Here is a 24,187-nt window from a genome sequence, read left to right as displayed (position 1 = left end):
CTTTACTTTATTAAGCGTAGATATTGGTTTTAATCAATTTCAGGTTTGTGTCCTTCCCTAATAATGTCAAAAGTGTTGTTGTTGATGAAAGATTGAATGTTGATAAAGAGGCCGTTATGGTTTTCAATAACCTGCTTCACTCTTTGGAGGGTCAAGTTGCTAGGTGAGACTAATCCAACTCTACTGATGATGGTGTTTTTGAAACATTCCTTGTAAAACATAATTTGACGTTCTAATTGTATCATTTTCGTCAACAATTTCTCATCGCTACTAAATGACGAAATAGTAGCTTCGAAAATTTCTACAGCTCCCGTTACTTTGTGCTTCTTGATGAAATTAATTTCAATTTCTTTTGTTTCTAAATTCAGTTTTCTGGCGTTCTCGTCGCTAATTTTGTTATTCAAATGTAGAGTCATAAGATACGATGAATAAACTTGATTGGCTCGAGCAATAGCAAATGCTGCTTGATTCTCAGATTCCTTCAATACAACTGGATTGTGAGTTATAAATTCGTCATCTTTTTGGAATTGAAGTTTCACTTGACCTTCATATAAACAACCAATGTTTGTATTAATAATTCGTAAGTCATCACGGATCTCTTTCATCTCCTTCTCCATTCTCTTTTCAAAGTTTGTGATTCTCGCATCCATTTTTATCAGTGTTTCGTTCAAGCCACGAATTTGTTGAGGCAAGTCGGAAAGAGAAAAATAGAACGAAGCCATTGCCTTATGATCGTTGTTGATTAAGGCGTTGTATATTTGATCTACCGACATTTTTTCATCAGCCATATTTTCTTGAGAAACGGCTAATGCTTCTACGTTGGATGGCAGCTGAGAGGATGGCGATGTATTTGTTTCCACGTTGTTGGATGATGAAGCACTAGTGGTTACAACCTTGTTTTTGGATGATTGTTGAGAGGATGGCGATGTAACTGTTACCACGTTGTTGGACGATGAAGCTATAGTTGTTACAATCTTGTTGTTGGATGATTGTGGAGTGGGTGTTTTGGTCATCGATTTTTTTTTTGTTGAGGATGGAATTGGTTGGGCCTCCTTTTTTTAAGAAGCGTTGATTGATAACGTTTGGACACAAGTTCGTTATACTCTTCAGCCACTGCCTCACGAGTAGCTTGGAGTAGTGTTTGTGCAACTTCAATGTTGTCAGCTTCTGATCTAAATCTCGAAATAGCGCAACATTGGTTTAGATGAGAGTTCTCGTCCAACATTGTCTGCCAAAACTTAAAGTGTTTGCTCTTCTCATAGAACCTCTTTAACCCATCCGCACCTACGCTTAAAGCAAGCGAAATGACTAATGGTGTTGTTTGCATCCCTTTTTTCTTAAGCCCAGCCTCAATAACGGAAGCAGATGAAAGGTTTTCCTTGATAATTTCTTCTTTGAATTCAGAAAAGAGATCATCAAGAAACATCTTTACAGGCGTATCATTCAATATGGCTTTGAACATGATGTTCTTGAGCTCTTCTTCCAACTTGTTGCTTCTCAATAGATCGTAGCAAGTTTGGATTTCTGGCGATTTATCGAGAAACTCTTTAGCAAATCCCTCCTCATCAGGATGTTGTCCTCGTACCAATCCTTTTACAAATTCAACAAGGACGTTCCGTTTCTCCAAGACCGATGCAACTTGTTGGACAAAGGGAAAACTCTCCACCAACTGAGGCCATGATTTGGATGAAATTTCTTCAGGAGAAGGAAATGCAGTGTTTTTCAAACCTGCTTGAAACTGTTTCACCGGAGCGCAAGCCAACAACACATCAATCTTCTTAGAGTACTTCTTTTCAGAACCAGCAGCAATATCAAGCCTCTTCAAAACAAGAGCCCGAAACGTAGTAGCGGCGTTCATTTTAAAGTATATAAGCAAGAATAGGAGTAAAACACAAAGGAAAGGTGAGGATGAATTTTTTTTAAAGTATCCTTGTTTCTGAGGGTCGATGAAAGTCTATCAATTAAATCACTCCTAACGGAAAAAAAAAGGTCTTTGCTCAAGAGCTCTGGTTGCATTATTCTTCTAGAGAGAATCCGAATATCAAAAGCCATTCTGTTCTCGGGTCATGATCATCATAATGCAACTATTAAAGAAAATAGATCAAGTGGTGTGGATCAAAGATGATACAAATTCATACTTATAGCTACAAATCACTGGTATTGGAAATAATACCAAGTGGATGAACTATTGGAGTAGTTGGTGTTGTTCTTCTTCTTGAATAGTAGTTGAATAGTAGCGCTATTATTGTTCGATAATTGACCCTTTCTTAGTCGTCAACTTTCAATTTATTCCAACAACAAAAAAAAATGTTCACACCTCCAACTCCCTCGTCTGGAAATAATACCGAATCATCATCCGATTCAATTTCAACAACAATTTCAACAAACAATAGGTCGTCTCCCATTCCATTGAATCGATCTCCTTCGAGTAGTTATCAAGAAATTCTCCTCCTGCCAACTCGGGTCTGTCACGTGTCAATTCACTCATTCAAGAGAAGTCTTCTCAAACAAGTTATTATTACCACAACATTCACAACATATGCCAAACGTCAATTCAAATCATTTGGAAAATTCTCTTTCTACACATCATCATGGAGCTTCAGTTTTTGGAAATTCACCCATTCTTTCCTCATCCGTTTCTTCTTCATTACAAAATTCTGAAAAGTCATGCTGAACATAGTGTCATGTCTGATTTTTCCACATGGGAAAGAAGTGTATCATCAACAACATGTCATGATGACAGGTGGCAATGACACAAACTCCTCTTCTCCTGTGATTACTTCTTCTTCTCCATCCTTTCCAAATGAAGATTCCAATTTCAATAACGATCAAGATCATCTTTCGAAACGATCCAGTTTTGGAAAATCTCGAAAGCTCACTACTTTTATTTCGAAAATATTAGGATTGAATCTTTCCAACACGGATGGAAAATCAAGTGTCACGTCCTCAAATTCGAATCGATCGAAAACCAATCGATTATTTAATTCAGGAACTGAATCCGAGTATGGCCATTGTCCATATGTACCAATTAAGACTATTAATGGTGTTGTGCTCTATCAATGTGGGAATCAAAATATACTGGTCCTGAGGTTAACCTTATTCCTGTTCAGTCGATCGATTCAAAAGGAGACTCAAGACGTGAAAATACTTTAGAAGGATTGTTGGATGATTCTGGTGATTATGGTTTTGTGACCTCTTCCTATCATCAATCAATAGTTTTGAAATATGCACATGTTTATTTATTCACATATTTGGAATACATGACGTCGAATACTACCAATAACAAAGTTTACTATTTGAAAGATGTGAATATTGAATATCGATTGAAAGATTCAGACACATGGACATTTTTGAAAACTATTGAAGAAAAGGATTTCAAGTTTAGTCCATTAGTGAACACCATTACCTTTGAAAAACCCATCAAGGCCAAGGAATGGAGATTGGTTACCAAAGGACAACTAATTGAAATTGGTATGCTTAGAATCTATGGATACACTCCCTATGTTCCTATTCAAACAAAGAGTGGCGTTGTTCCAAGTCTACAGGAAGTAGCTGAACAATCCAAACTTAAATTCTCTGGCTGCGATCAAACTAATCTCGTTAAACCTGTTGCACTTTACACCACTGATCATAAGAAAGTAGATAACAGTGTGATCGATGAGATATTACAAGGAAGTGGCACCAATGGTTTTGTCACCGATGATTCCACACTTCATCAATGTGAAATTTGTTTTGATGGAGTTTACAAGTTTGCGCTTTTCACATGGAAAGAACATCCAAAGATTAAGGAATACACAAAAGTCGATGGAAGAGGACGAAAGGAATCTTCAACTCTTGAAGGAGTCGCAATGAAATACAAATTGAACAGTAGAGATCCTTGGATACCATTCGAAACATTTAATTGGGAGATATTTCAATCATCCTAAATTGAATGTCATGAAATTTAATGGGCAAGGAATCAAAGCACGGTATTGGAAATTTGAGAGAATTTGTGGAGATATTTCATTTGGTATGCTTCAATTCTTTGGTGTTGCACCATTCATCCCATACAACACAACCAAGGGTTTGTTGCTTTCGAGAGATCAACAAGAAGCTCCACATCTAACATCTTACAAGGGAAGTGAAGTTAACACCATTCTTCCAATCAGTATTTCCATTTCCAAAGAATATGATGAAACGCGCGATAATAAGTTACTTCCAACATATGATAATACATTTGCTGAAAATACATTAGAAGGGTTATTGGATGACACTGCTGAATATGGTGTGTGTTGTCGTGGAGGAACTTTAATTGTGAACTTTGAACATATTCACTTTTTCAAATATTTTGAATATTATACTCATTGTTTGTACGATGGTGCCGATCAAGAATATTATTTCAGTGATGTGAAAATATTTTACAAGATTCGACCAAATGAACCTTGGATTCCATTCCACAAAAAGATTGAGAACTCCAAACGTTATCCTTATTTGAATCGTTTTGAAATTGTTGACTCTCCAACTGGATTTAAGGCGAGATACTGGAGAGCTTCACCGTTTCATCCTTAGTTGACAATTGATGAAATAAACAACATCAATACATACTAGTGGTCATGTAGAAGGTGTATTACAAGATTCATCTCATGACCATGACCATGTCTTTCACAATGGCAACTAATCTGAATAATTGTCTCTGTTGTGATCATGGTCATCACCAAGTGTCACAACTGTCATTATACCCTCTATGTGGTGTCCACTACTTGTATTATCATTTTCAAGTTCAATTTCAAATCATGTTACTGACAGTGTCCTTCCTCCTGGGGTGACAAATTTTTTCCCTGGAGGTATTTGGTTGACCAACTTTAGGGATGCTCCACGGTCCGAGGAGTGTCTCCCAACCTCTCATATTTCATTTATATATCATTCATGAGTACTACTATCATTGAAGGATTATGGGGCATGATTACATGTCTTCATCAATTTTTTTAATATATCAACCTGAGGGCTATGAAATTTACCTTCGCATAAGTTCCAGCGAAAACGTGAAATTTTTTTCTTTCTTGTGAACGATATATCAGAACAAATAACCGAGCAAGATCCTATCGTTATAGGTCCTAAGACAACTAAATATGTTGTTTATTTGGGCTCACTGAATGGGCGATATTCACAATTCTACAACCACTGCATCTCGGGCGTACGAGGGTTTAATATTAATTCGGAATCGTTTCGCCAAAACACCTTTTGATTAACAATAAATTTCACTCCGATTCATTTCGGTATAAAAAAGAGACGAGCTTAAAATTTCAACAATCCAGTTAGTATTAACATTTGAATTTGCAATAACGCAAAGAAAATAGAGAATTGATATTTATTTGATCATGTTTTCATATTCAATGATTCACTTGTACTTTTGTCATATAATTGGGATATCTACAATTTTTTTGAGGGATATTTTTCCAAGATATTGAATATGAAATTTATCGAACAAGAACAACAAAAACGATATCAAATCCTCCACTCACGCTTTTCAACTCACATCAAAAGTCACATTTGATATTGATATTTGCTTATTTACTTTTCTCTTTGACAAACTTGCTTCTCATTGGTTGATATTAAAAATTTCGAAGAGTCTTCTGGGAGTTCTGGGTGAAGGCGGTGGATGCCTCTTTAGACCAACGTTGCCAATCAGAGCATAATTCAACAAAAAATTAGTAACAAATTTCAATAATGCAGTGCTTGGAAAGGTAAGCCATCGATTTCTCTCACGTTCCTTGGGAAAGAGAATGATCCGTTGAAGTAGAATGGATTTCTCTTCTTCGTTCATTTTAGAAGGATCTGCCAGACATTGTGTGACTGCTTCATAGAGCTCATACTTGTCTCCATCGGATGAATCGATGACTGCCACTGGAATTATTCTTCCCATGAGAGAAGGAGGCCGTTGTGACATTTCAAATTGTTCAATATAGGCATAACGGAGATTAGACATGTCTTTAACCCAATAAATTGTGTGTTTTCCTTCCAGACCTTTCAATTCTCGTTCTCCAACATTTTCAAACATGATATCTCCTTTCAAAATGGATTGTTTGAAATTCGTTGTTATATTGCTTTCTAAATTGTTAAGAGAAGGTCTTCTAGTCATTAGGGGTTTAAATCCATTAATTGTCATATTTTGAATGGTGTGAAACGTCTCCGCACTAATATACACTCTTCCACCACTTGAAACTTTTTCAACTCGGCTCGCCTTATTCACCGTTGTTCCAAAATAATCGAAACGTTTGGTAGTGGAATCATACTGTGCCTCAATATCATGTCCAAAATGCATTCCCATTCGAACTCGAGGACCTTTGTAAATCACTTGCTCGTTCCACACCACTTCTTGCATGTCAGGAAAGGCCATCATGTCGGGTGTCCATTCGCATGCTAAAAGTTCTTTCTGAATGGTCATGCAACAAGCAACGGCATCTAAAGGACATTGAAAAGCAATCATAAAGCAATCCAAATGTGTTTTCACTTCATATCCTTTGTGCTTTTTAATGTTTTCTCGAACCACTCGATTATGAATAGTCATCACTTTTTTCATCACATCTGATGCAAGAGTCCACAACAAGGACGCATTTTGGATATGTGTAAAAACAATGCATATAGGAGGTTGTTTTGGGGCTCTCTTGTTCTCTTCCTTAATAATTGAATGTCTTCGCAAGATAAATCCCACAATGAATGCAACAGTTAAAATGAATAGTAATCCTACTAAAACTGCTAAATGAGCCATTCCAACGATAAATCCAACATTTTGTGTAAGGGGAATTGGAGGACCGTCAAACCAGCTCTGAATTAAAAGTGTATTATTCGGATTTCTCAACCATTTACAAACAGCTTCTTTTACAGTCATATCTCCGTAGTAAATATATCCTAAAATTTGAATTTGATCCTGAGTTTGATAATGAAATTTTTTTAGAAAGAGTTGAACTTTTGGAGAGAGATTATTCACAGCCTCGGATTGAAGCTTGTTTAAAGTTGTAGGCGGATAATCACAATCCACAAGACCTCTTTCAACATTTTCTAGCTTTCTGCAATCATCTGTGTATAATGGCAAATAAACTCTTTGAGGTGGTCTTGGCCTGCTGAATATTTGATGAGGTGTCCAAAAATAGGCAACAAGAGGTGTTTTGGTTCGTTCTGCATTTTCCAAACTACTAACAATATATTTCTCTGAATCTTCTTCTGGAACTGGTAAGGGCGTGACATTAAGGTTCAATTTTAAATTTTGAATAATCTGAGTGTTGAATGAGAGCACTTGTGGAACTCCGTTAATGAATGGAATGACAGGTGTGGTTCGAAAATAACGATAGGATCTTACAAAGTCGTCCATTTGATTGTTGTTTCCAATTTCTGTCATGAAATAAGGTATGTACCATCCCACTCTCCCAATGGGTCCTAATTCTCCCAAATCGGTGATGTATTTGCCATTTTGTACATATTTTCTGAGAAAGAGTTCGAAATCGTTGAATCAAGCGTTTTAAGCGCTGCTTTTAAATTTCAACCTCACTTACTTGTAATCATTCACTCGATTTGATTTCCAAAATTCCAACATGACGATAGGCATTTCATTGCCTCGTGTGTTAATCAATTCTAATCCACCGGTCACGGAAGAATTGAGAATATTCACACAAATTCCGAGTTTCTCTTCGAGCAGAATTTTTACCACCATGTTGTTTACCCTGGACGCTTCCCAAGGATTCTCGATCAAGGTCAACCCATTGTTCACACATTTAGACTTTAAAGAGTCGTGAGACTTTGTTGCTAAATCCAAACATGATTTGTATTCATTGTTTCGAGAGTGTTGTTGATATTCATGTACATGCAAGAGAGAACCAAAAGCAAAATGTTCTATCAGCAAGAGAAAAAAAATCAACATGAGCAGAGAACCAAAAAATGTTGTGCTTGTTCGAAAATGTTTTCTTCCGTCACACTTCCATGATGAAACCATCCAATATAATAAGGAGGAATATTCCTCTCGGAATGAGGCCATATATATTTTGGTCATGGCCACTCGTGTGACCATTTTTTCTCTTCCGCGGAAGCTGAGCCAAACAGGACTAAATTTCAAAAAAGGAAAAACTGTTTTGTGCTTCACCTTAAAAAACAAAATTCCATATTGGTGTGAACTTGTGTGAACATTCAGGGAGTCTGATATCAGGCTTCGAGTCAACATCATCAGCCATAGTATAGGCTGGCTGCTTACGCTCTGACTGGCACTGTGAACATTACAACTCCTTTCCTGGCCAAAACGTGCACTTGGATCTAAAATCTGGAAGAGAACAATAGATCTTGCCTCCATAAAATGCATCAAAAATGTTTCCAATGACAAAATTGCATGTTTGTGACAAGCTAGTTTGTTTAAGAGAATTACAAATAAGGTTGATATGTTCTTGGTTCCAATTGCCGGTCAAGATAATATTTTCTAACAGTTGCTTCTTTGTGAGAAGATCTTTCCCTGATGTGAATTCTCTAATTAAGCTTGGAATAAAGCTGTCCTCGGAATAGAAAAATTTATGGACAAGCTTCTGAGGACATGTCATCTCAATATCATCCACAGTGACATGTATGAATTTTGAGTCAGTCTTACTCAAATAATTATCAATGACTGCTGAAATTGAGACTCCACAATCATCCAGTTCAATAACCATACAAGTTGGCAACTGGTACGCCAAAGCTACCAGTAAATGACGTGGAGCCATACAAGCAGCAGGAATCCTTATTTCCATCTACGTATTCAAATGAATAGTATTAATCCATCTTGATATATCCCATAAAAAAAATACCTACCATCATGTTTAATACCTCAAGAGAGGTTTCTTCGTTGTTCATCCATTGTGGAGGTAGTGAGAATAATAAAGGATGTCTTCCAAGACACAAATTCAAATTCTTATAAATGTGTGAAATAAAAAAAGTTAGAGTTCTCAACTTTTTAAGACTGCCAGAAGATTGTAAACACGGATGAGCTTTCCAACTTGAGTGTTTTCCCAACATGCAGCTGTGGAGAGAGAAAAAAGCTGTAACTGTTCATTTGTGAAAGTCAAATTATTAATTTAAAATTGATTCAAATTCAGTATCAAGAAATACTTACTGTCCGCCTTTACGCTGAGATACCATAGATTCAACAGTTTTTTCATGGTCTGAATTAAACAAGCCATACATGGTCTTTGCTTTACGCATATCAATGCAAACGGTTACAAAATCTTTTTCGAAATATCTTCTCGTAATGGTTGAGAAATACCAATCCACTTCGAGCTCTTCTCTTTGCTTTAAATATCCAAATGTTTTGTCCTCTCCCCAATTCGTTCTGTAAATCTGTTGCCATAATTGAGGATGTCTTCCAAGAACATTAAAATACTTGTTCAGTGTTAGAATCTTTGTACAGATAATTTTGTCAGCCAAAAATGTGAAAATATGAAGCAATATTTCTTCAGGTAGTTCTGTTAATTCATTCTCGATAAAATCTAACACATTTGGTTCCTTGTATGAAGAACAAGTCTTGTAATGGAAATAAGACTTGTTCAGTACATGGTCCATACTTCTACCGCTCTCCATGAGTAAATCTTGTGCAGTGATATAGAGTTCTGTGGCTTCCCTTACTTGTCCTTTTTTTTCATAATCATCACTTGCCGTAAACAATGAAGCAATTCTCTTATAGAATTCACTTCTCTCAAAACATTCGTCCCTGGGAACTGTTAATGAATCTACTCGTTTGAACATGATTTCAGTTCTCAAAATGAGCTTGGTTCCTTTTGTGACAATCATACCTTCGTGATACAAGTCATGGTTGAATAAAGCACACATTCCCAAAGTTGGTTTCAATGTGTACAACAAGTGAAAATGTTTCTTCTTTTCAGGGTTGATTGATACTACTTGCTGGATATGATTGGAAGTTTCGCTCGAAGAAGAAGGTATTCCCATTTTGACTCGCTTCTTTTCCGTCTCCCGATCTCTTCGATTCTTCTGTTTGACCACAGAATCCTTTGCTTTCTGTTCAACAAGTGGCTGTTCTTCTTCTTCATCAGGATTACATGGTTTCATGAATCGAGTTTCACCACCTTCAAAATCATCATTCAAATAGATCAACAAAGTATAAATACTTCTTTCGTGATCATGTCGAACAAATTGTCCATCAATATGAGGTCTGAAGTAATTCCCCTCTTCATATTTGCTGAATCGGAGACATTCATTCACTCCACAAGACATCCATCTGCCATTAGAATCTAAACCGAATGGATGAACTTTTCTACTCAATTCTTCACAATCCAAATTCTCTTGGACCAATTTCCATAAATGATGAGCAACGGACTTGTCTTTGAATACCATTCGCTCCGAATTTCGGTACGATTGTGGATACTCAGTTGCAATGGATTCAAACTGTTGTTTCTTGGCACATTGGTCCAATACAGATGAGCACTCTTCAGATGACAGAAAATCTGGAATTACGATCAGACGATCGGAACATTGAATCGGTGAAGGTTTGTTTTGAAAGGAGTCACGAACAGAGTAATCGTCCAAGTTCCATGTGATTTTCTGATTGGATCGAATGGTGAGACCTGGTTCAAGAATGGTCAGTGCATGAGAAGCGAAACTGTTTGATGATGGTGTAGAAGACATTATTGTGCGAGGTCAATTTTTTAAATGTGCGTTTTTGGAATTGAGTCTGGAGGTTGTTTATGTATCAATAATGACCATAAGAAATGTTAATTATTAATTCATTGACTTTTCGTTGTAAATTCTTCACTTGTTGACAACATGTTCATCTTTAAAAGAAAAAACAGCCTGCAAAGCTAAGTGATCAGATCCATATTTCGAATTTGGGAGGTGAGATTTGGTGCAAATGTAAGAAATATCACAGGGTTCACAAACCTCCATCACCTTGTCAATATTAAGGAAATTGGAACTGAAAAAAATGTAATCAGTCACCAGAGCATTGTTTTTTGTTTTCAATGTGAAGGCCGGTTCTTCTCCAAAAATTTCCATGTATGCACTTTTCAGTTTGAGATGATGTTTCGTTTCAATGGAAGTAGCTTCAACGCCATTTTCCATAGTATGAGCTTTCACATATCCATCGACCACAAGCTTATACGTTGCTGAATTGGGTTCTGCATTAAAGTCTCCACACAATATAATTGCATCTTCTTGGCCTTTTTGATAATTTTTCAAATGTTTAAACAAGGAACGTAATTGATTAATTCTCACTTGAGGTTGACGTGGATCTCCCAACAAGTGACACGACACAACATAAATAATTTTTCCACTCTCTTTTAGCTTCAAGACAAGCACAATGGCTGAGCTTCTTTCATGGACTTGAATGAGTTCAAATTTTTCTTCTCTATATAAACACCCGACACCCACTGGAAAATCACCAATCTTTTGTTGAACTATCCCATTATATCCCATTAATTTCATTGGGCCTAAAATATCTTTTTCAAAAAGCGAAATTTCGACTTCTTGTAAGCATATCACATCAGGACGATGCATGGTAAAATCTCGCATAAATTTTTTAATTCTCCCATTCCATTCATAGTTTTCAGAAAGCGGTTCTTCCACAAAATGGTACCGATCTAAATCTGTCCAATAGGAGGCAAGTAAATTTTGAGAATAAATACTGAATGAAGGTGGCGTTGAGAACTGTTCAAGTGTTGTTGGATGCTGTGGTTTTTCATTTTGGAGCTCCGAAAAACCGAGCTCATTTGTATTATTGGCCACATCATTGTTGATGAATCGTGGAATAATCTTTCCTGCAATCCGATCTTTCACATGAACAGAATGAAATTTATGAGGACGCATTTTTTTATTGTTTTCAATTTGTTTTTCAAGCTTTTTTAAATGCAACAACAACACGTTTCGACATCAATCTGGAATTGAACGTTTATTTGGTTCCCATTCAGAATGGAACCTATGAAATAGTACATTTTCAGTTACGAAAGAAAGTATCTGTTTAGTCCCTTGATTAAATTTCGAGAAGGTGCAGCGTCATGAACAAAGGATTGAATGAACATTAACTTTCTCTTGATGAACTGCTTGTCAATGCTACTGAAATGATGCATCATTTCCTCTCGAGTTGTTTTGTCTTGCACGAACTCATCTGAAAAAAAGCCAATGATTTGCCACCAAATGTGACGCATTGAAATGACACAAGAAGACTTACAGTTTTCAGTGAACATGCTACACAAAATGGCAATGGTGATTGCTATTTCTTCATTCTTTCCTGTTCTTCCTAATACATACAGCTCCTTTCCCGATTCTAATTGTGTTTCAGCATATTCCAGAACATTGGCCAATTCATCTTCCAAACCTCTCTTGTTTTTCTTGTTATCCATGATTGAAAATGATTTTCCACATGAAACTTCTTTTGTGCAATCATAACAGCAAATAAATCGCGAACATTCTTTTAGATGAGATTCAAAGTAAGCATTTAGCAATTCAATGGACTCAACTTGACTCAAAGAATGTGGTGAATATGTTCACACAATATATCAATATATATATTCACACACTTACAATTTGAAAATTTTCCAATCATTAATGGACATGCTCCTAAACGTGTCGTAGGCAATAGTTCATTGTCTATAGACGAATCAGCACAATTTTTTGAAATATGCAACAAGGATATCGATGATGAATCATACAAGTGTTGCATGCTAGAAAGAGAAGTTTGTTTTCTGATTTGTTCAAGTATTTTCCTCACAACTTGTTCACATTCTTCTCCATTGTGGACATTTGGAGAAAGTATGTCCTCTTTAAATTCCCAAAATAATTGAGGAGTCAATCCCAAAGACCATGTTTCGTGATCGTCTCCTAAATTATAGCATATCATGGAAGCCAAGAAAATCATGAATAAACAAGGATATTCAAATAATCTTTACACATACCTGCTCCTTGAATATATTCCCAACTAGTTGTTTTAACAGGATGATCTGGATCACTGACACTAACTAAAAAAACAGGAATGAAATCCAGTTCATCAGGACTAAACGATGAATCCACAAAGTCGAGATCAGTTCTTCTTGAGATCCACACGCATTGGAGTGGTTTCTCGTATAATTCCAAAAATTCAGTAAAATCAATTCCACTCTTCAATACTGAATCGATCCATTCAGGCATTCGTTCTTCGATTTGAACTTTTTCAGTATCATGTACCCAGGTGGGCAATTTCAAATCTGAACTCATTCTTCCAAATTTTAAATGTTGTAATACACGATTCATCAGGCAGCACCACATTGGAACAGTTTTAGAAAAACTATCAGGGAATAATTTTCCTTTGCGTGTTGAATCGACAAGCATTACACAATGAGAAGTAAGGGCTGTTTTGAGAACATGTAAATTAAGTCGGCTCAACGAGAAGGCCCAATGATAGGTGTGTCCATCCGTTGATTTGAAATAGCACGTTGAATCGAAATGAGCATGATACCACAATCCACAGCGTAGATTGGCAAATTTTGGAACATTGGGGTATATTCTAATAGTAGTTGTTGTTGTTGTTGTTAATAATCGAATAGACCCCGAATATGAAAATGATAATTCCGAACAAATAGGATTGTTTTGGAAATGATGAAAAAATTATTACTTCCACTAATTCTTACCCGAACACAAGCTCAACAAATTCCGAGTCTTCCTCGATGGACTTCAAACGTGCATAAATATTTTGAGTATTTTGTTTTAATTTGCGACTAATTTTAATTATTAATTATAACGTTCGAACCGAATTTCCATAAGTATTGAACAGTCAGATGAAATATACACACCTCAGCCGGTAAATACTTTTATCATCCAGTCGAACAGCAAGATCCGATGATGGGAATTGCAGCATTTTTATTGTGATTGTTTTTGTGAAGTGTTAATATGCATTGCGCAATCAGACTTTTACCTGTATCCCAATGACCCGTTTGATCTTCTAAATTTGTGATTCTCAATATTTAAAACTGCATGACATCTTGACTCATGCATGCAAACACAAAATGATTTCAAAGGTTCGTATGGCTTTTATTTGCGGTTGAGATTTTTGGTGGTGGAGTGTTAGGGGATCGAGTGGAGATTGTGTCGCATGTGTTTGTTCACCACGCCAAAAAAAGAGCCACCTTAACTCTTGCTGAGGTCATGGTACCTTGATTTTGCAGTCCATATTCGGATGAAAAACATAGAATAGGTCCCTTCTTTCGGTCCAAGCGTTCTTCTTCACTCGTATTGCTTGCTAGAGGTGGAAATGAAAATGCAAAAACATAATCATTACCTGAGAAAATTTGGGGAAGGGGTGGCAAGCTCACCTCTCCAATTAAACGCTTGTCCTCTTTTTGAAAGGCTTTCTTTTCTTTGAGAAGAATTCGTACAGGTTCAAACATGACACTGTAACATGTTTCTGCCTCGCTGGCCACACATGAAATATCGCTGTAAGTGAAGATGTAAATGCCATTGTTGTTATTTTGATGTTCCATATTACTTACTATTCGAATGTTTCATTAAATTTTGGATTTTTGCTCTTAATGACCTGTGTGTCAAAAAATCAACCATTCAAAAAACAAAGAATTCCAAATTTCGTTGAAATTGTCACAATTTTCCCATAACAACTAATAAAAAATTTCCTTACCTTTGTTTTAAACTTTCGATCGGTAAACCACAACGAAATATATATATCCGATAAAAATGGTATATCCTCCACACCCTCCAATTTCACAATCAGTTTTCGTGGTGGAAGCGGTTTAAATTCATTACTCGATCTAAATTTCCAAATCTTTTCTTTTGTTTTAAAATGAATGCCACCCACAATTTGTTTTCCAAAATAATTTTTGGTATTATTTACAGTTGTGTAAAATCGACAGAGTTCTCTTGCATTTTCCTCTCCATATGAGATATCCAAAATACTTAATTGCATTCGATTGCAAAATGGTACATGTTTTACAATGGTTGTTTCTCCTTTCGATTTTTGAATTCGCTCTTTGAGAAGTGTTTCAGGCATTACAAACTCCACAAAAAATATCACATAGTGAAATTTCTCTTCATGAAGTAACACAGAGGATGATGAATCTGATGTGCTGTTCTTGTTCGTTACAAATGCTTTGGGTTTTTTCAAATTTAAGGTCACTATTTCTTCCTGCACGGACAATGACGAAGAATTGGCAGCATCATTTTGATCTCCATCGTATGCAGAGGAGTCATTCTCAGTTAGTTTTGTCATTGATGCACCACCATTCTTCTCCAAATTTTGTACACGTGTATCTATAAATCGAAAACTTTCAAATTGTGAAATTTCTTCCAATTTGAGTGATTTCTTTTTCAAAATTTTCTCATGTTTCGGAAGGGTTGCAATACTGTGCAGCATTTTGGGGCCGTTTTTTTGGTCGGAACTCGAGATGCATAGAGGAGCTCCAAAACTTGTATAACCAATGGCATACATGGTGAAGGGTACATCCACCTCAATGATTTGTTCTTTTGTTTTGGAGGCTTTGGATGTTTCCGTTTTTTCTTTAATGGTGGTTGTGGTAGGTGTCTCTTTGGCAAGGTCATCATAGAATCCTTTTTGTTGTCGCGAGTTTAAAATGAGAATTGTTGACATTTTGTCACATCAATACGATTAAATCACATTTTGTGCAATAGATAGATCACATGGAAACAATCAAATACAGAATTATGTCGTATATAAATTTCAAAAAAATTCAAATTTTCCATGACCATATAGAGAAAAAAAGAACAGTCAGCAGAAAGAAACACCTCGGTATATTCTCGAAAAACTTACCATAATCATGATCATCATAAAATTTCTCTCTCGTTTTTAACCTTTCATGCATGGACTCGACTTCTTGCGATGTTGGCTTCCTCGTCGAATTCCACAACATCCATTCTCGTTCCATTTCCATTTGTTTTTCAACAACTGTTTTTTCATATCTTAATTTTACAGCCAATTTGGAACATTTGGATAAATCAAAGTCCTTGTTTGGAGTCAATAATTGACCTCGTCCAGTCGTGGAGACAATTTTTGAATGAAAAGTATTATTACTGTTGTTGTTTACAAGAAATGTCATGTCCTCTGCTGCTGCTTGTGAATCACCACCAACAAGATCATTCGTCGCTGAATGGTTCGTGACATTCTGGCTTGGTCTCTGCTGATGTTGTGGCTGTTTCTTTGTCAGACCATACAATTCTTGAATGTCTCTCTCGGGATCTTCTTCACTCGAAGAATCCTCCTCATCCTCTTCATCATGATTTCGCGACGTGGATGAAAATGGAATTTCTGGTGTTAAAATTCCACTAAAGAATTGTTTCACACCATCGAAAAGTGAAATCGTCGAGGTATTGATATTCGCAGAAGTTGTGGTCGTGGGTTGCAAGTAAAGATCATTATGGAGGTGATTTTGTGCATTTGAGGAATGTCCCGATTCAGAAATGCTCCCAGCCGACCAGGACGAAGAATTTGTTGTTGGTTGGAAATTATTGGGATAGTAGGTGAAAATTTGTTGTTGTTGTTGTTGAGAGAGGGGAGAAAAATAGGGTTGAGTGTGTGGTTGATTGGATCCTCCTCCGATGAATAATTCTTGCTGATGAGGGGTTTCGTTGATGGCACTCCCAAAAAAGGGTGGAGTGTAATTGTTGTTGGGAATAAAACTGTTCTGTAGTTGTTGTGGTGGCTGTGAAGACGAAGGAGCAAAAGTGGGATGTTGTTTGAACGGCATCGGAAACATTTTTTTGTTGTTGGAGGGTTTCTCAATAAAACGGGAAGCTCTGTCAAAGTCAAATGTCAGGTCTTGGATGTTAAAAGAGCGGAGAGAGAAATCATGGAACATTCATTGCCTCAAGATTTTCATTACTGTCAGGAATTCTCGCTTGAACAATCCATGAAGCTCAATGACCTGATTACCTTTAAAAACCTCTCTTGATCTCTGCAGCTCATTCTGAGCCTCTTCTCTTTCTAATCACCTCAACAAAGTGCTTTTCTTGTTCAAGATCATCATTTCCTTCTTGCTAAAATTAGTCATCCGCATCTCCCTCGAGTGGCCAATTCACAATCAAACGGATGAGCATTCAACAACACGAGGTTTGAATTCAAACCACAGCAGAACACCTCCATCATCTTGAAGGTGAGTGATAAAGGGAACTTTGAAACACTCAAAGGCCGAAGCAACCATCAAAAAAATTCGTCATTTGCCGCTTTGTTGCTTGCTCGGACACTAATTCTTTTCTTCACTGCATTTTTATTTCGGACATCAGGGGAAATTGTTGTTGCGGAAAGACAACTCAGATTCAATCAATTTATAAACTGCAACAACCATTTCATTTAAAAGCAATAGTAGTAACAATAATAGTAGTATTTGAGGAGTTGAACAGCAGCATAGTAGTAACAACCCTCCGATAGTAGTAATTTTATTATTTATTATTATTATTGTTCAAACGCAAAATGGTGATGACAAGAACATGGAGTAGTTGTGCAAGCCGGCCTCGGATTGCTTCTCCTTCAACATTATCCTCATCATGGATGACATTCTACTTGATAGTGTTGTTGTTAGGTTGGGTAATGATGATGAATGTGGTCATGGTGCCAAACACGTGTAATGCTATGACCACTGTGGCATATCAAATGTTGAAGATAAAACAGCAACAACAACAACAACAGAATAATAATAACAATCACCACCCGATACATGCTCACCATGTGGTGATTGACGACAAAAATTCGCAAGAATTTACGTATATTAAAAACTCGGCTGGCCAAGGTATGTTATGAAAAGTAATGATGATCCTTTTACTTTATTCATCACTATGTTGATGATGTTGATTTACGTTCTTGGACTTGTTCAAACAATGGAAACGACTCAAACTCTGTCGAAAATGAACATCATTCATTTGTAATTTACCATCGTAAATATTGTTGATGATGCAACAACAGACAAGGCTGAAGTTTCTAATATAATGATTGTACGTACATATATTCTCAATGAATTCTCTGATACACTGCTATTTATAACATTTCTTGTTCGACCCGTCATTATCATGATGACGTAATGATATTCAATATCGGTATGAACTTGTCAACCAAACTACTTCTTATCTCTTTGATATCTCACAATGAACCCTCATCAACAATGTACACATCATGACCAAACTTGGATCATGCTAACAACTTTCATTGCTCAGAATGACCAGGTTTTCGCTTCGAGCGGAAATTCAAGGAGGACATACCTGCAACAATTTAAAGATAAATTTGTAAATACACACAAAGGTAATCTCCACTTTGATATTAAACTCGACGATGAAGAGGAAGAGGACGAAGACGATGAAGACAATAACAAGAACGATTCCTCTTCTTTGAATTATAGCAAGAAGCAACAACATCGACCACAACTTCCAAATCGATGGTACCATGTTACCGACATGGATGACATAATTGCATCAGAAATGATGACAATTGATTTGGAACAACAAAAACATGCACAAACAGATGAAGATTTTGGAGAAGACGATGACAACATGCACCATGAAACGGTTTCTGTAACACTAAACAGAAATCCTTCATCATCCAATGGTGACAATGTACATAACAATGATGATGATAGCAACAATGCAGGAACATCATCAACATCATCCTCTACATCTTCTTCAAAGAGCAATGCTGGGATGCTCAATAGTGGTAGTGCTGCTACCATAAGTGGCTCATCTTTTGAGAACTCTGCTTCTGAAAACACACAAGTGAGGCTTGTATTTGATCCACCTGTGTTGGACTATGAAGACAGGTAGGTTTTGAAAATTTAATTAATATTAACAGCTTTTTGTTTGTTGAACATTATTATTACCTTGACCAAATACTTTTATTATAGACCCCTATGCAATCCAATTGCCAAGACATTTACAATCACAAAAGAAGCCACGGATGATGATCAGCAACCACTTCAAGTAACAGCTGTTACAACTGAATCTTTATTATTTCATCCTTCAATAAGCAAGAAAGAGAATAATAAGATCACAATTAATGTTATTTTCTTGCCAAGAACTTTAAAACGATCCGAAGGATCCATCATTGTTCATACAAACATTGGAACCTATATCTACAAGGCATATGGAGGTGGAATTGAAAATGCATACAACATCAAACCGATTCTTGGATACAAGCTTCCTGTAGGAGCTGACTATAGAAAACCTATTTATATGCACAATCCTCATCAGAATGAAACTCTTCTCATCAAAGAAATTTATACAAGTGAAGATTTTCTATTATTAAGTTTACCAGATCAAAATAGTAACGAGAAAAACTTGCAGAAAAAGAATTTATTGTTATCGTTATGGAAATTAGAGCCGCAACAAACAAAATCAATAATCTTATTGAACTTCCATGCTACTCAACCCAAGACACATACAGGATTTGTTCATATCAATACCAACCGTGGGCAATTTATAATTCCAGTTGAATTTATTGTCTCAAAGAATGGTGTACATCGAGTTGTGGACGAAATTGACTTTGGTACTTTTATTACACCCAATGAGAAGAGAGTGCGTGACGTTGTTTTACTCAACTCTTCTCCTCATCCTGTTTTGGTGTATGAAGCCTCATTGGTCTCTGAAGATAGCAATGTAAAGTTAGAATTTCAAAAGAATGTCATGCAAGAAGGTTCAATAGTTACGGTGGCCAAATTATTTTACATCTCTCAAACTCAAGGTGATGTTTCTGGTAAAATTGTTTTCAAGACCAACGACACAAACAGTGAAAATATGGGAATCATTGAAGTTCCTTATCGCGCTCGCAATGTACATGGAACTTTGGATTATAGAATGAATAGTACCGCCTTTTACACTGGTGATGGAAAAGAAAAGATCCATGAAATGGTACTTATCAATGGATTTCAGTCTCCCATCAAATTTATCTCGTGTGATGTGTTCGATAAGCAGTTTACGATTGAAGAATTCGTTCCAGGCACTATATTACAGCCCAATGAAAAGAAGAAGGTTCTCTCAATCAGATACACACCTGCTGGCGAAAACGACGTTTCTACTATGCGAAAGGCAAATTTAATTCTTCATACCAATGTTACACGACTGTATATTCCTCTCTATACCTATCATGGAAACCTTGATCACTTGCCAATTGACACCGAAAAGAACATTCTCGATGTTGAAAGAGCAAACGAAGGAATTAACTTGGGTATTTTGAGCTTGAGCAGCAGAAAAATTCATTACTTTGCAATTTCCAACACAAATCCCGTACCAATCAAAATTATTGACTGGAAAGTGATGGGAATGGCAAATAAGAAGTCAAGTATCTCTATATCTTATGTTAAATCATTCCATCCAAGCGATGATTTACACTCATTGACCACTTTTAAACCAACAAAGCTCAGTGAAAATATCAATAACAAACATTTGGAAGGAGCGAAGGATTCATTTATTTTTGCCATTCTTCCAAATCAAAAGATTATCATGAAAATTGATATTTATACACCAACATCAGACGAGGAACAAAATGGTTATATTGAGTTTGTGACTCACCCCAAAAATTTAGTTATTCCATTCAAGTTTCTCTGCATGGAAGGCAGCTTGTCTTTCTCCAATCAGCTACCATTTGATCCTACCTTCCCTGGAAAAATTCAAAAGAAAAACATTTATGCAACCAATACTTTTGGAAGAGCTATCACCATCACTGGTGTTAAATCAACCGATGAAAGGTTCATTCCACAAATCACACACAAAACTATTGAAGCAAATCAAAAGATGAATATTGGCTATGTCATTTTAGATGCATCAAAAGTGTCAAAGGAAAAGAATTACATGCTCGATGATGGTAAGATGTATTCGAATAATTATTCAAAGAAAATTTCTTCCATCTCGTCCGAAGAATTTACCAAGTACAGATGGAGAAATGGACTTTTTGAAGAAATCAAAAATGCAGGCCAAACCAATGTTATCGCATCAGTTTCTATTGATACAGATATTGGAATTAATTGCAATATTAATGTTTCTACAACATTGGAGTATCCAAAGCTCTCTCCAACACGTCAAATATCGTTCAAATTGACACATGTCGGATCCAGTGTTTCTCAATATCTCACAGTTGAAAATCCCTCAGATCAGTTTATATCTCTGCAACTAATCCTTGGAAACGGTTCTTTGGCCAAATTTTTACAACGTAATGCAAAAGGCACATTACCAAAGAATGACATTCAGGGAGACAAGTCATATACTGAATTCAGATTACCCAAAGACGGAATGACTTTTGCTAATATTCCTCCCCATAGGCATGCTAGTTTGGGCCCAATCATTTTCACCCCCAAGTCTGATTCGACAGAATCTGTGGCATATCTCTACATTAGAAATAATCTCACTATATTTGATATTGTGAAATTGACTGGAATTGGTGGTTCTTCTAAACTTGTATTTAGCGGAGAGAATGGAAATGATTTGACTTCCCTTAAATTCGAAATTAAGGAATCACAATTGGGTACATGGGACAATTATACAAATAGATTCGTTCAAAACAATTATAGCAGCAGCAATGGAAGCGACGAATCATCAAAGACAACCACAGAACTCATCTTCCATAAGAAGTTTACTCTACATAACAAGGGAAATATGCCTATTACCATTCTGAGTAGTAGCATTGAAAATATGGGATGCAGTGCCTATGGAGTGAAAATTCATAAGTGTGGAAGATTTGAACTACAACCAGGACAAAGTACAAGTTACAAAATTTCTTACAAACCTGACTTTACCACAGCAGTTGTAGATTTATTTATTCGAATTAATACCGATCAAGGAAAGATGTCCTTCCCCATTCGTTTCACTCTTCCATACAATGTACTTCCCTATTTCTATGAGACCCAACCATTAAGCACTGGACACAGATTATTCAGAGTTGCAGCTACTTTTATTGTTTTGACTTTGGCAGTTTATATCATCTTTAGAGCTTGTCGAGAATTGAAGACACTTGACTCTTCAGATAACGAACTTCCTTCTTCCATAAGCGAATTTCTCAAACCTAATTTTTCTTCTTTCCCTTTCATTACTTTCCCATCCACAGATGTTGAGAAACAACAAGTAAATGCAAACCATAGCAATAATGCTGTCAACAAAGAGGGAGATGATAATGATAAGACATCCTCAGAAGACGACGCAAATCGAAAGAAGAAGAGCGATAAGAAGAAGAAACAGTCCACAAGCTCAACGGCTCAGAAAACGACAACTGCCAGCACTTCAAAAACTCCTGAGAAAAGTACTTCTTCTAAAAAGGCAAAACCCTCAAAGACCACTAGCACTTCGATGAACCATAGCTCCTCAGAAGATGATGAGAACAAGCTCGTTGAAGTTGTGACTTCAGATGTTATTGACGCACAAGAAAAATCGAGCACAATAACACAAGAACATGAACAACAATCGACATTGTCAAGAGAAAATTCGGAGCCGTCTTCTCAAACTTCATCAATTGTCGCGAATTCGAGCGGAGGTGACATTCCTTTGGGTCAAACGCCTCAGCACTCCACAAAGAAACATCAGTACAGCGAAGATAAGAATACAAGCAATACGTTTGTCAGTAGTAGCAATGTTGCCACCCAACCTCAAGAGAATGCCACAACAGAGGACATTCATTCGTCATCGTCCACCTACGAAAGCAAAAACACTTCGAACAAGTCACAATTTACCAAGAAATATCAACAACAAGACCCTACTAAAAAGCAACCAATGGATAAGAGACAACAACAAACCAAGAAGAAGTTCAACGAAAATGAACCAATTATCATTAAGCCAAAAACATTTGTTGCAGTTCCAAGCAATTCATCCTCGAGCAATGAAAAGCCAAAATTCTATGCGGTTAAACCTGTAACTCATTCAGGTGACCACGGAAATGCTGACATGGCTGCTGTCAGCACATCCAACACGAAAAATTATGAGTCCACAATCAATCCGTTGCCAGGAACCCGAAGCAGGACACCAAATTCCAATGAAATGACCAGATTCACCAGAGAGAGCCCACTCATGAAAACTCCAGAGCCGGTTGTGTCAACTACCTCCGCCAGTAGCAATTATGGAGACCATTCACAACAATATTCGAACAAGAAACCTCAACCAATTAATATTTCTCCAAATCTCGATAATTTGCTCAATCAAGCCACGAGAGAAAGATCCACTTCGGACTCTGCCACTTACGAGCCTGTTTCATCCTCAATTTCTGAGTCACAAGCCATGAACACTAGTAACTTGGATGAAAAGAGCACCACCACAACAGGTAGTGTCACCAGCGATGATCAAGCGCTCTATGGAAGCATTGGAAGTAATTTGAGTGGATTATTGAATGACAATTGCAGTACTCCTTCTCCAGCCACTAACAACCTAACTACAGATTTTACTAATGATTTATTGCGAAGTGTTTCAGTTTCTCCTCCTCCACTCGTTCAATCCAATATTCATAGTCATGCTCCAAAGGAGCAAGTTGGAGTGATTGGTAATCATGCAAGAAAAGATCAACATAGTAATTCGTTGCAAGTTGGCGGAATTTCTTCTTCACAACCATATTGGTACTTTGGTAGCGCACAACCTCATCATTACCATCATGGTGGACTTATTAGCAACACTAGCACCAACATGATTCCACAAGCAAATACTTCATTATTTGGTTCATCTCCTTACTCTCTTCACAATGGTTTTATTGGAAGCCCAAATCCACAGCCATCATCGAATGTGACAACCACACCATTTGGAATGCCAAATCCTCTCATTAACCCAACTCTATCTTACAATAATGCCATGAACAGAATGGCATTCCAGCAAAGTAGGCCGGCATACTTTTCATTGTTCGATTCTAGACCATTATTCTCGCCATCTGATCACAATTCGTTCTTCAGCTTGAGCAATATCCAACCTCATCCTCAACAACATTTGCAACGATCACAATCGAGTAGCCCATCCCACAGCGATGGCAGCGGTAATGCAGAATATGGAAGTATTGGTATGCAACAACATCAACATGGTAGTGGTACTTCATCATTGTTCTCCTATGGTTTTCCTTACGAGGATCATGATAAACATTAATAACTATGGTGTTGCTGTATGCAGGGTTTGAATGTATGTCACAATTTTTTTGATCGGTTATCATCCGAAAAAAAATGACATGTGACAGCAAGTCCATCACGGAACTGGAAACACATAATGGATGAGTTGATCTTGATCATTTCGAAAGCGTAGCATGGTTGCACCT

At 36.8% G+C, this 24,187-nt stretch overlaps 9 protein-coding genes across 9 annotated transcripts; 3 read left to right on the top strand and 6 right to left on the bottom strand.

Moving 5' to 3' along the window:
• Positions 1-29: 29 nt before the first annotated feature.
• On the bottom strand, positions 30-1,858 carry FDP41_009833 (uncharacterized protein; the record flags this gene model as incomplete). The annotated part of the gene is made up of 2 exons (XM_044713834.1): positions 30-1,052; positions 1,289-1,858. The coding sequence occupies 2 exons, from the start codon at positions 1,856-1,858 to the stop codon at positions 30-32; spliced, it is 1,593 nt and encodes a 530-aa protein (XP_044556852.1).
• Positions 1,859-2,307: 449 nt separating this feature from the next.
• On the top strand, positions 2,308-3,926 carry FDP41_009832 (uncharacterized protein; the record flags this gene model as incomplete). The annotated part of the gene is made up of 3 exons (XM_044713833.1): positions 2,308-2,548; positions 2,711-3,048; positions 3,111-3,926. The coding sequence occupies 3 exons, from the start codon at positions 2,308-2,310 to the stop codon at positions 3,924-3,926; spliced, it is 1,395 nt and encodes a 464-aa protein (XP_044556851.1).
• Positions 3,927-3,936: 10 nt separating this feature from the next.
• Positions 3,937-4,548, top strand: FDP41_009831 (uncharacterized protein; the record flags this gene model as incomplete). The annotated part of the gene is made up of 1 exon (XM_044713832.1): positions 3,937-4,548. One exon carries the CDS (start codon positions 3,937-3,939, stop codon positions 4,546-4,548), a length of 612 nt encoding a protein of 203 aa, XP_044556850.1.
• Positions 4,549-5,578: 1,030 nt separating this feature from the next.
• On the bottom strand, positions 5,579-7,687 carry FDP41_009830 (uncharacterized protein; the record flags this gene model as incomplete). The annotated part of the gene is made up of 2 exons (XM_044713831.1): positions 5,579-7,460; positions 7,530-7,687. The coding sequence occupies 2 exons, from the start codon at positions 7,685-7,687 to the stop codon at positions 5,579-5,581; spliced, it is 2,040 nt and encodes a 679-aa protein (XP_044556849.1).
• Positions 7,688-8,243: 556 nt separating this feature from the next.
• FDP41_009829 (uncharacterized protein) lies at positions 8,244-10,632 on the bottom strand (the record flags this gene model as incomplete). The annotated part of the gene is made up of 3 exons (XM_044713829.1): positions 8,244-8,744; positions 8,806-9,013; positions 9,107-10,632. The coding sequence occupies 3 exons, from the start codon at positions 10,630-10,632 to the stop codon at positions 8,244-8,246; spliced, it is 2,235 nt and encodes a 744-aa protein (XP_044556848.1).
• Positions 10,633-10,755: 123 nt separating this feature from the next.
• FDP41_009828 (uncharacterized protein) lies at positions 10,756-11,808 on the bottom strand (the record flags this gene model as incomplete). Its single annotated transcript, XM_044713828.1, has 1 exon — positions 10,756-11,808. The coding sequence occupies one exon, from the start codon at positions 11,806-11,808 to the stop codon at positions 10,756-10,758; it is 1,053 nt and encodes a 350-aa protein (XP_044556847.1).
• Positions 11,809-11,939: 131 nt separating this feature from the next.
• Positions 11,940-13,831, bottom strand: FDP41_009827 (uncharacterized protein; the record flags this gene model as incomplete). The annotated part of the gene is made up of 6 exons (XM_044713827.1): positions 11,940-12,106; positions 12,170-12,457; positions 12,523-12,819; positions 12,894-13,480; positions 13,605-13,691; positions 13,767-13,831. 6 exons carry the CDS (start codon positions 13,829-13,831, stop codon positions 11,940-11,942), a joined length of 1,491 nt encoding a protein of 496 aa, XP_044556846.1.
• A 244-nt stretch (positions 13,832-14,075) lies between these two features.
• FDP41_009826 (uncharacterized protein) lies at positions 14,076-16,694 on the bottom strand (the record flags this gene model as incomplete). The annotated part of the gene is made up of 4 exons (XM_044713826.1): positions 14,076-14,406; positions 14,463-14,506; positions 14,606-15,531; positions 15,752-16,694. The coding sequence occupies 4 exons, from the start codon at positions 16,692-16,694 to the stop codon at positions 14,076-14,078; spliced, it is 2,244 nt and encodes a 747-aa protein (XP_044556845.1).
• Positions 16,695-17,542: 848 nt separating this feature from the next.
• Positions 17,543-24,021, top strand: FDP41_009825 (uncharacterized protein; the record flags this gene model as incomplete). The annotated part of the gene is made up of 4 exons (XM_044713825.1): positions 17,543-17,723; positions 17,897-17,925; positions 18,145-18,740; positions 18,825-24,021. 4 exons carry the CDS (start codon positions 17,543-17,545, stop codon positions 24,019-24,021), a joined length of 6,003 nt encoding a protein of 2,000 aa, XP_044556844.1.
• Positions 24,022-24,187: the final 166 nt, after the last annotated feature.

Source organism: Naegleria fowleri, assembly GCF_008403515.1.
Source record: "Naegleria fowleri strain ATCC 30894 chromosome Unknown tig72, whole genome shotgun sequence".
NCBI classification, from domain to species: domain Eukaryota; phylum Heterolobosea; class Eutetramitea; order Acrasida; family Naegleriidae; genus Naegleria; species Naegleria fowleri.
Note: the sequence above shows the minus strand (reverse complement) of the source record. Positions and strands in the feature narration are given on the sequence as shown.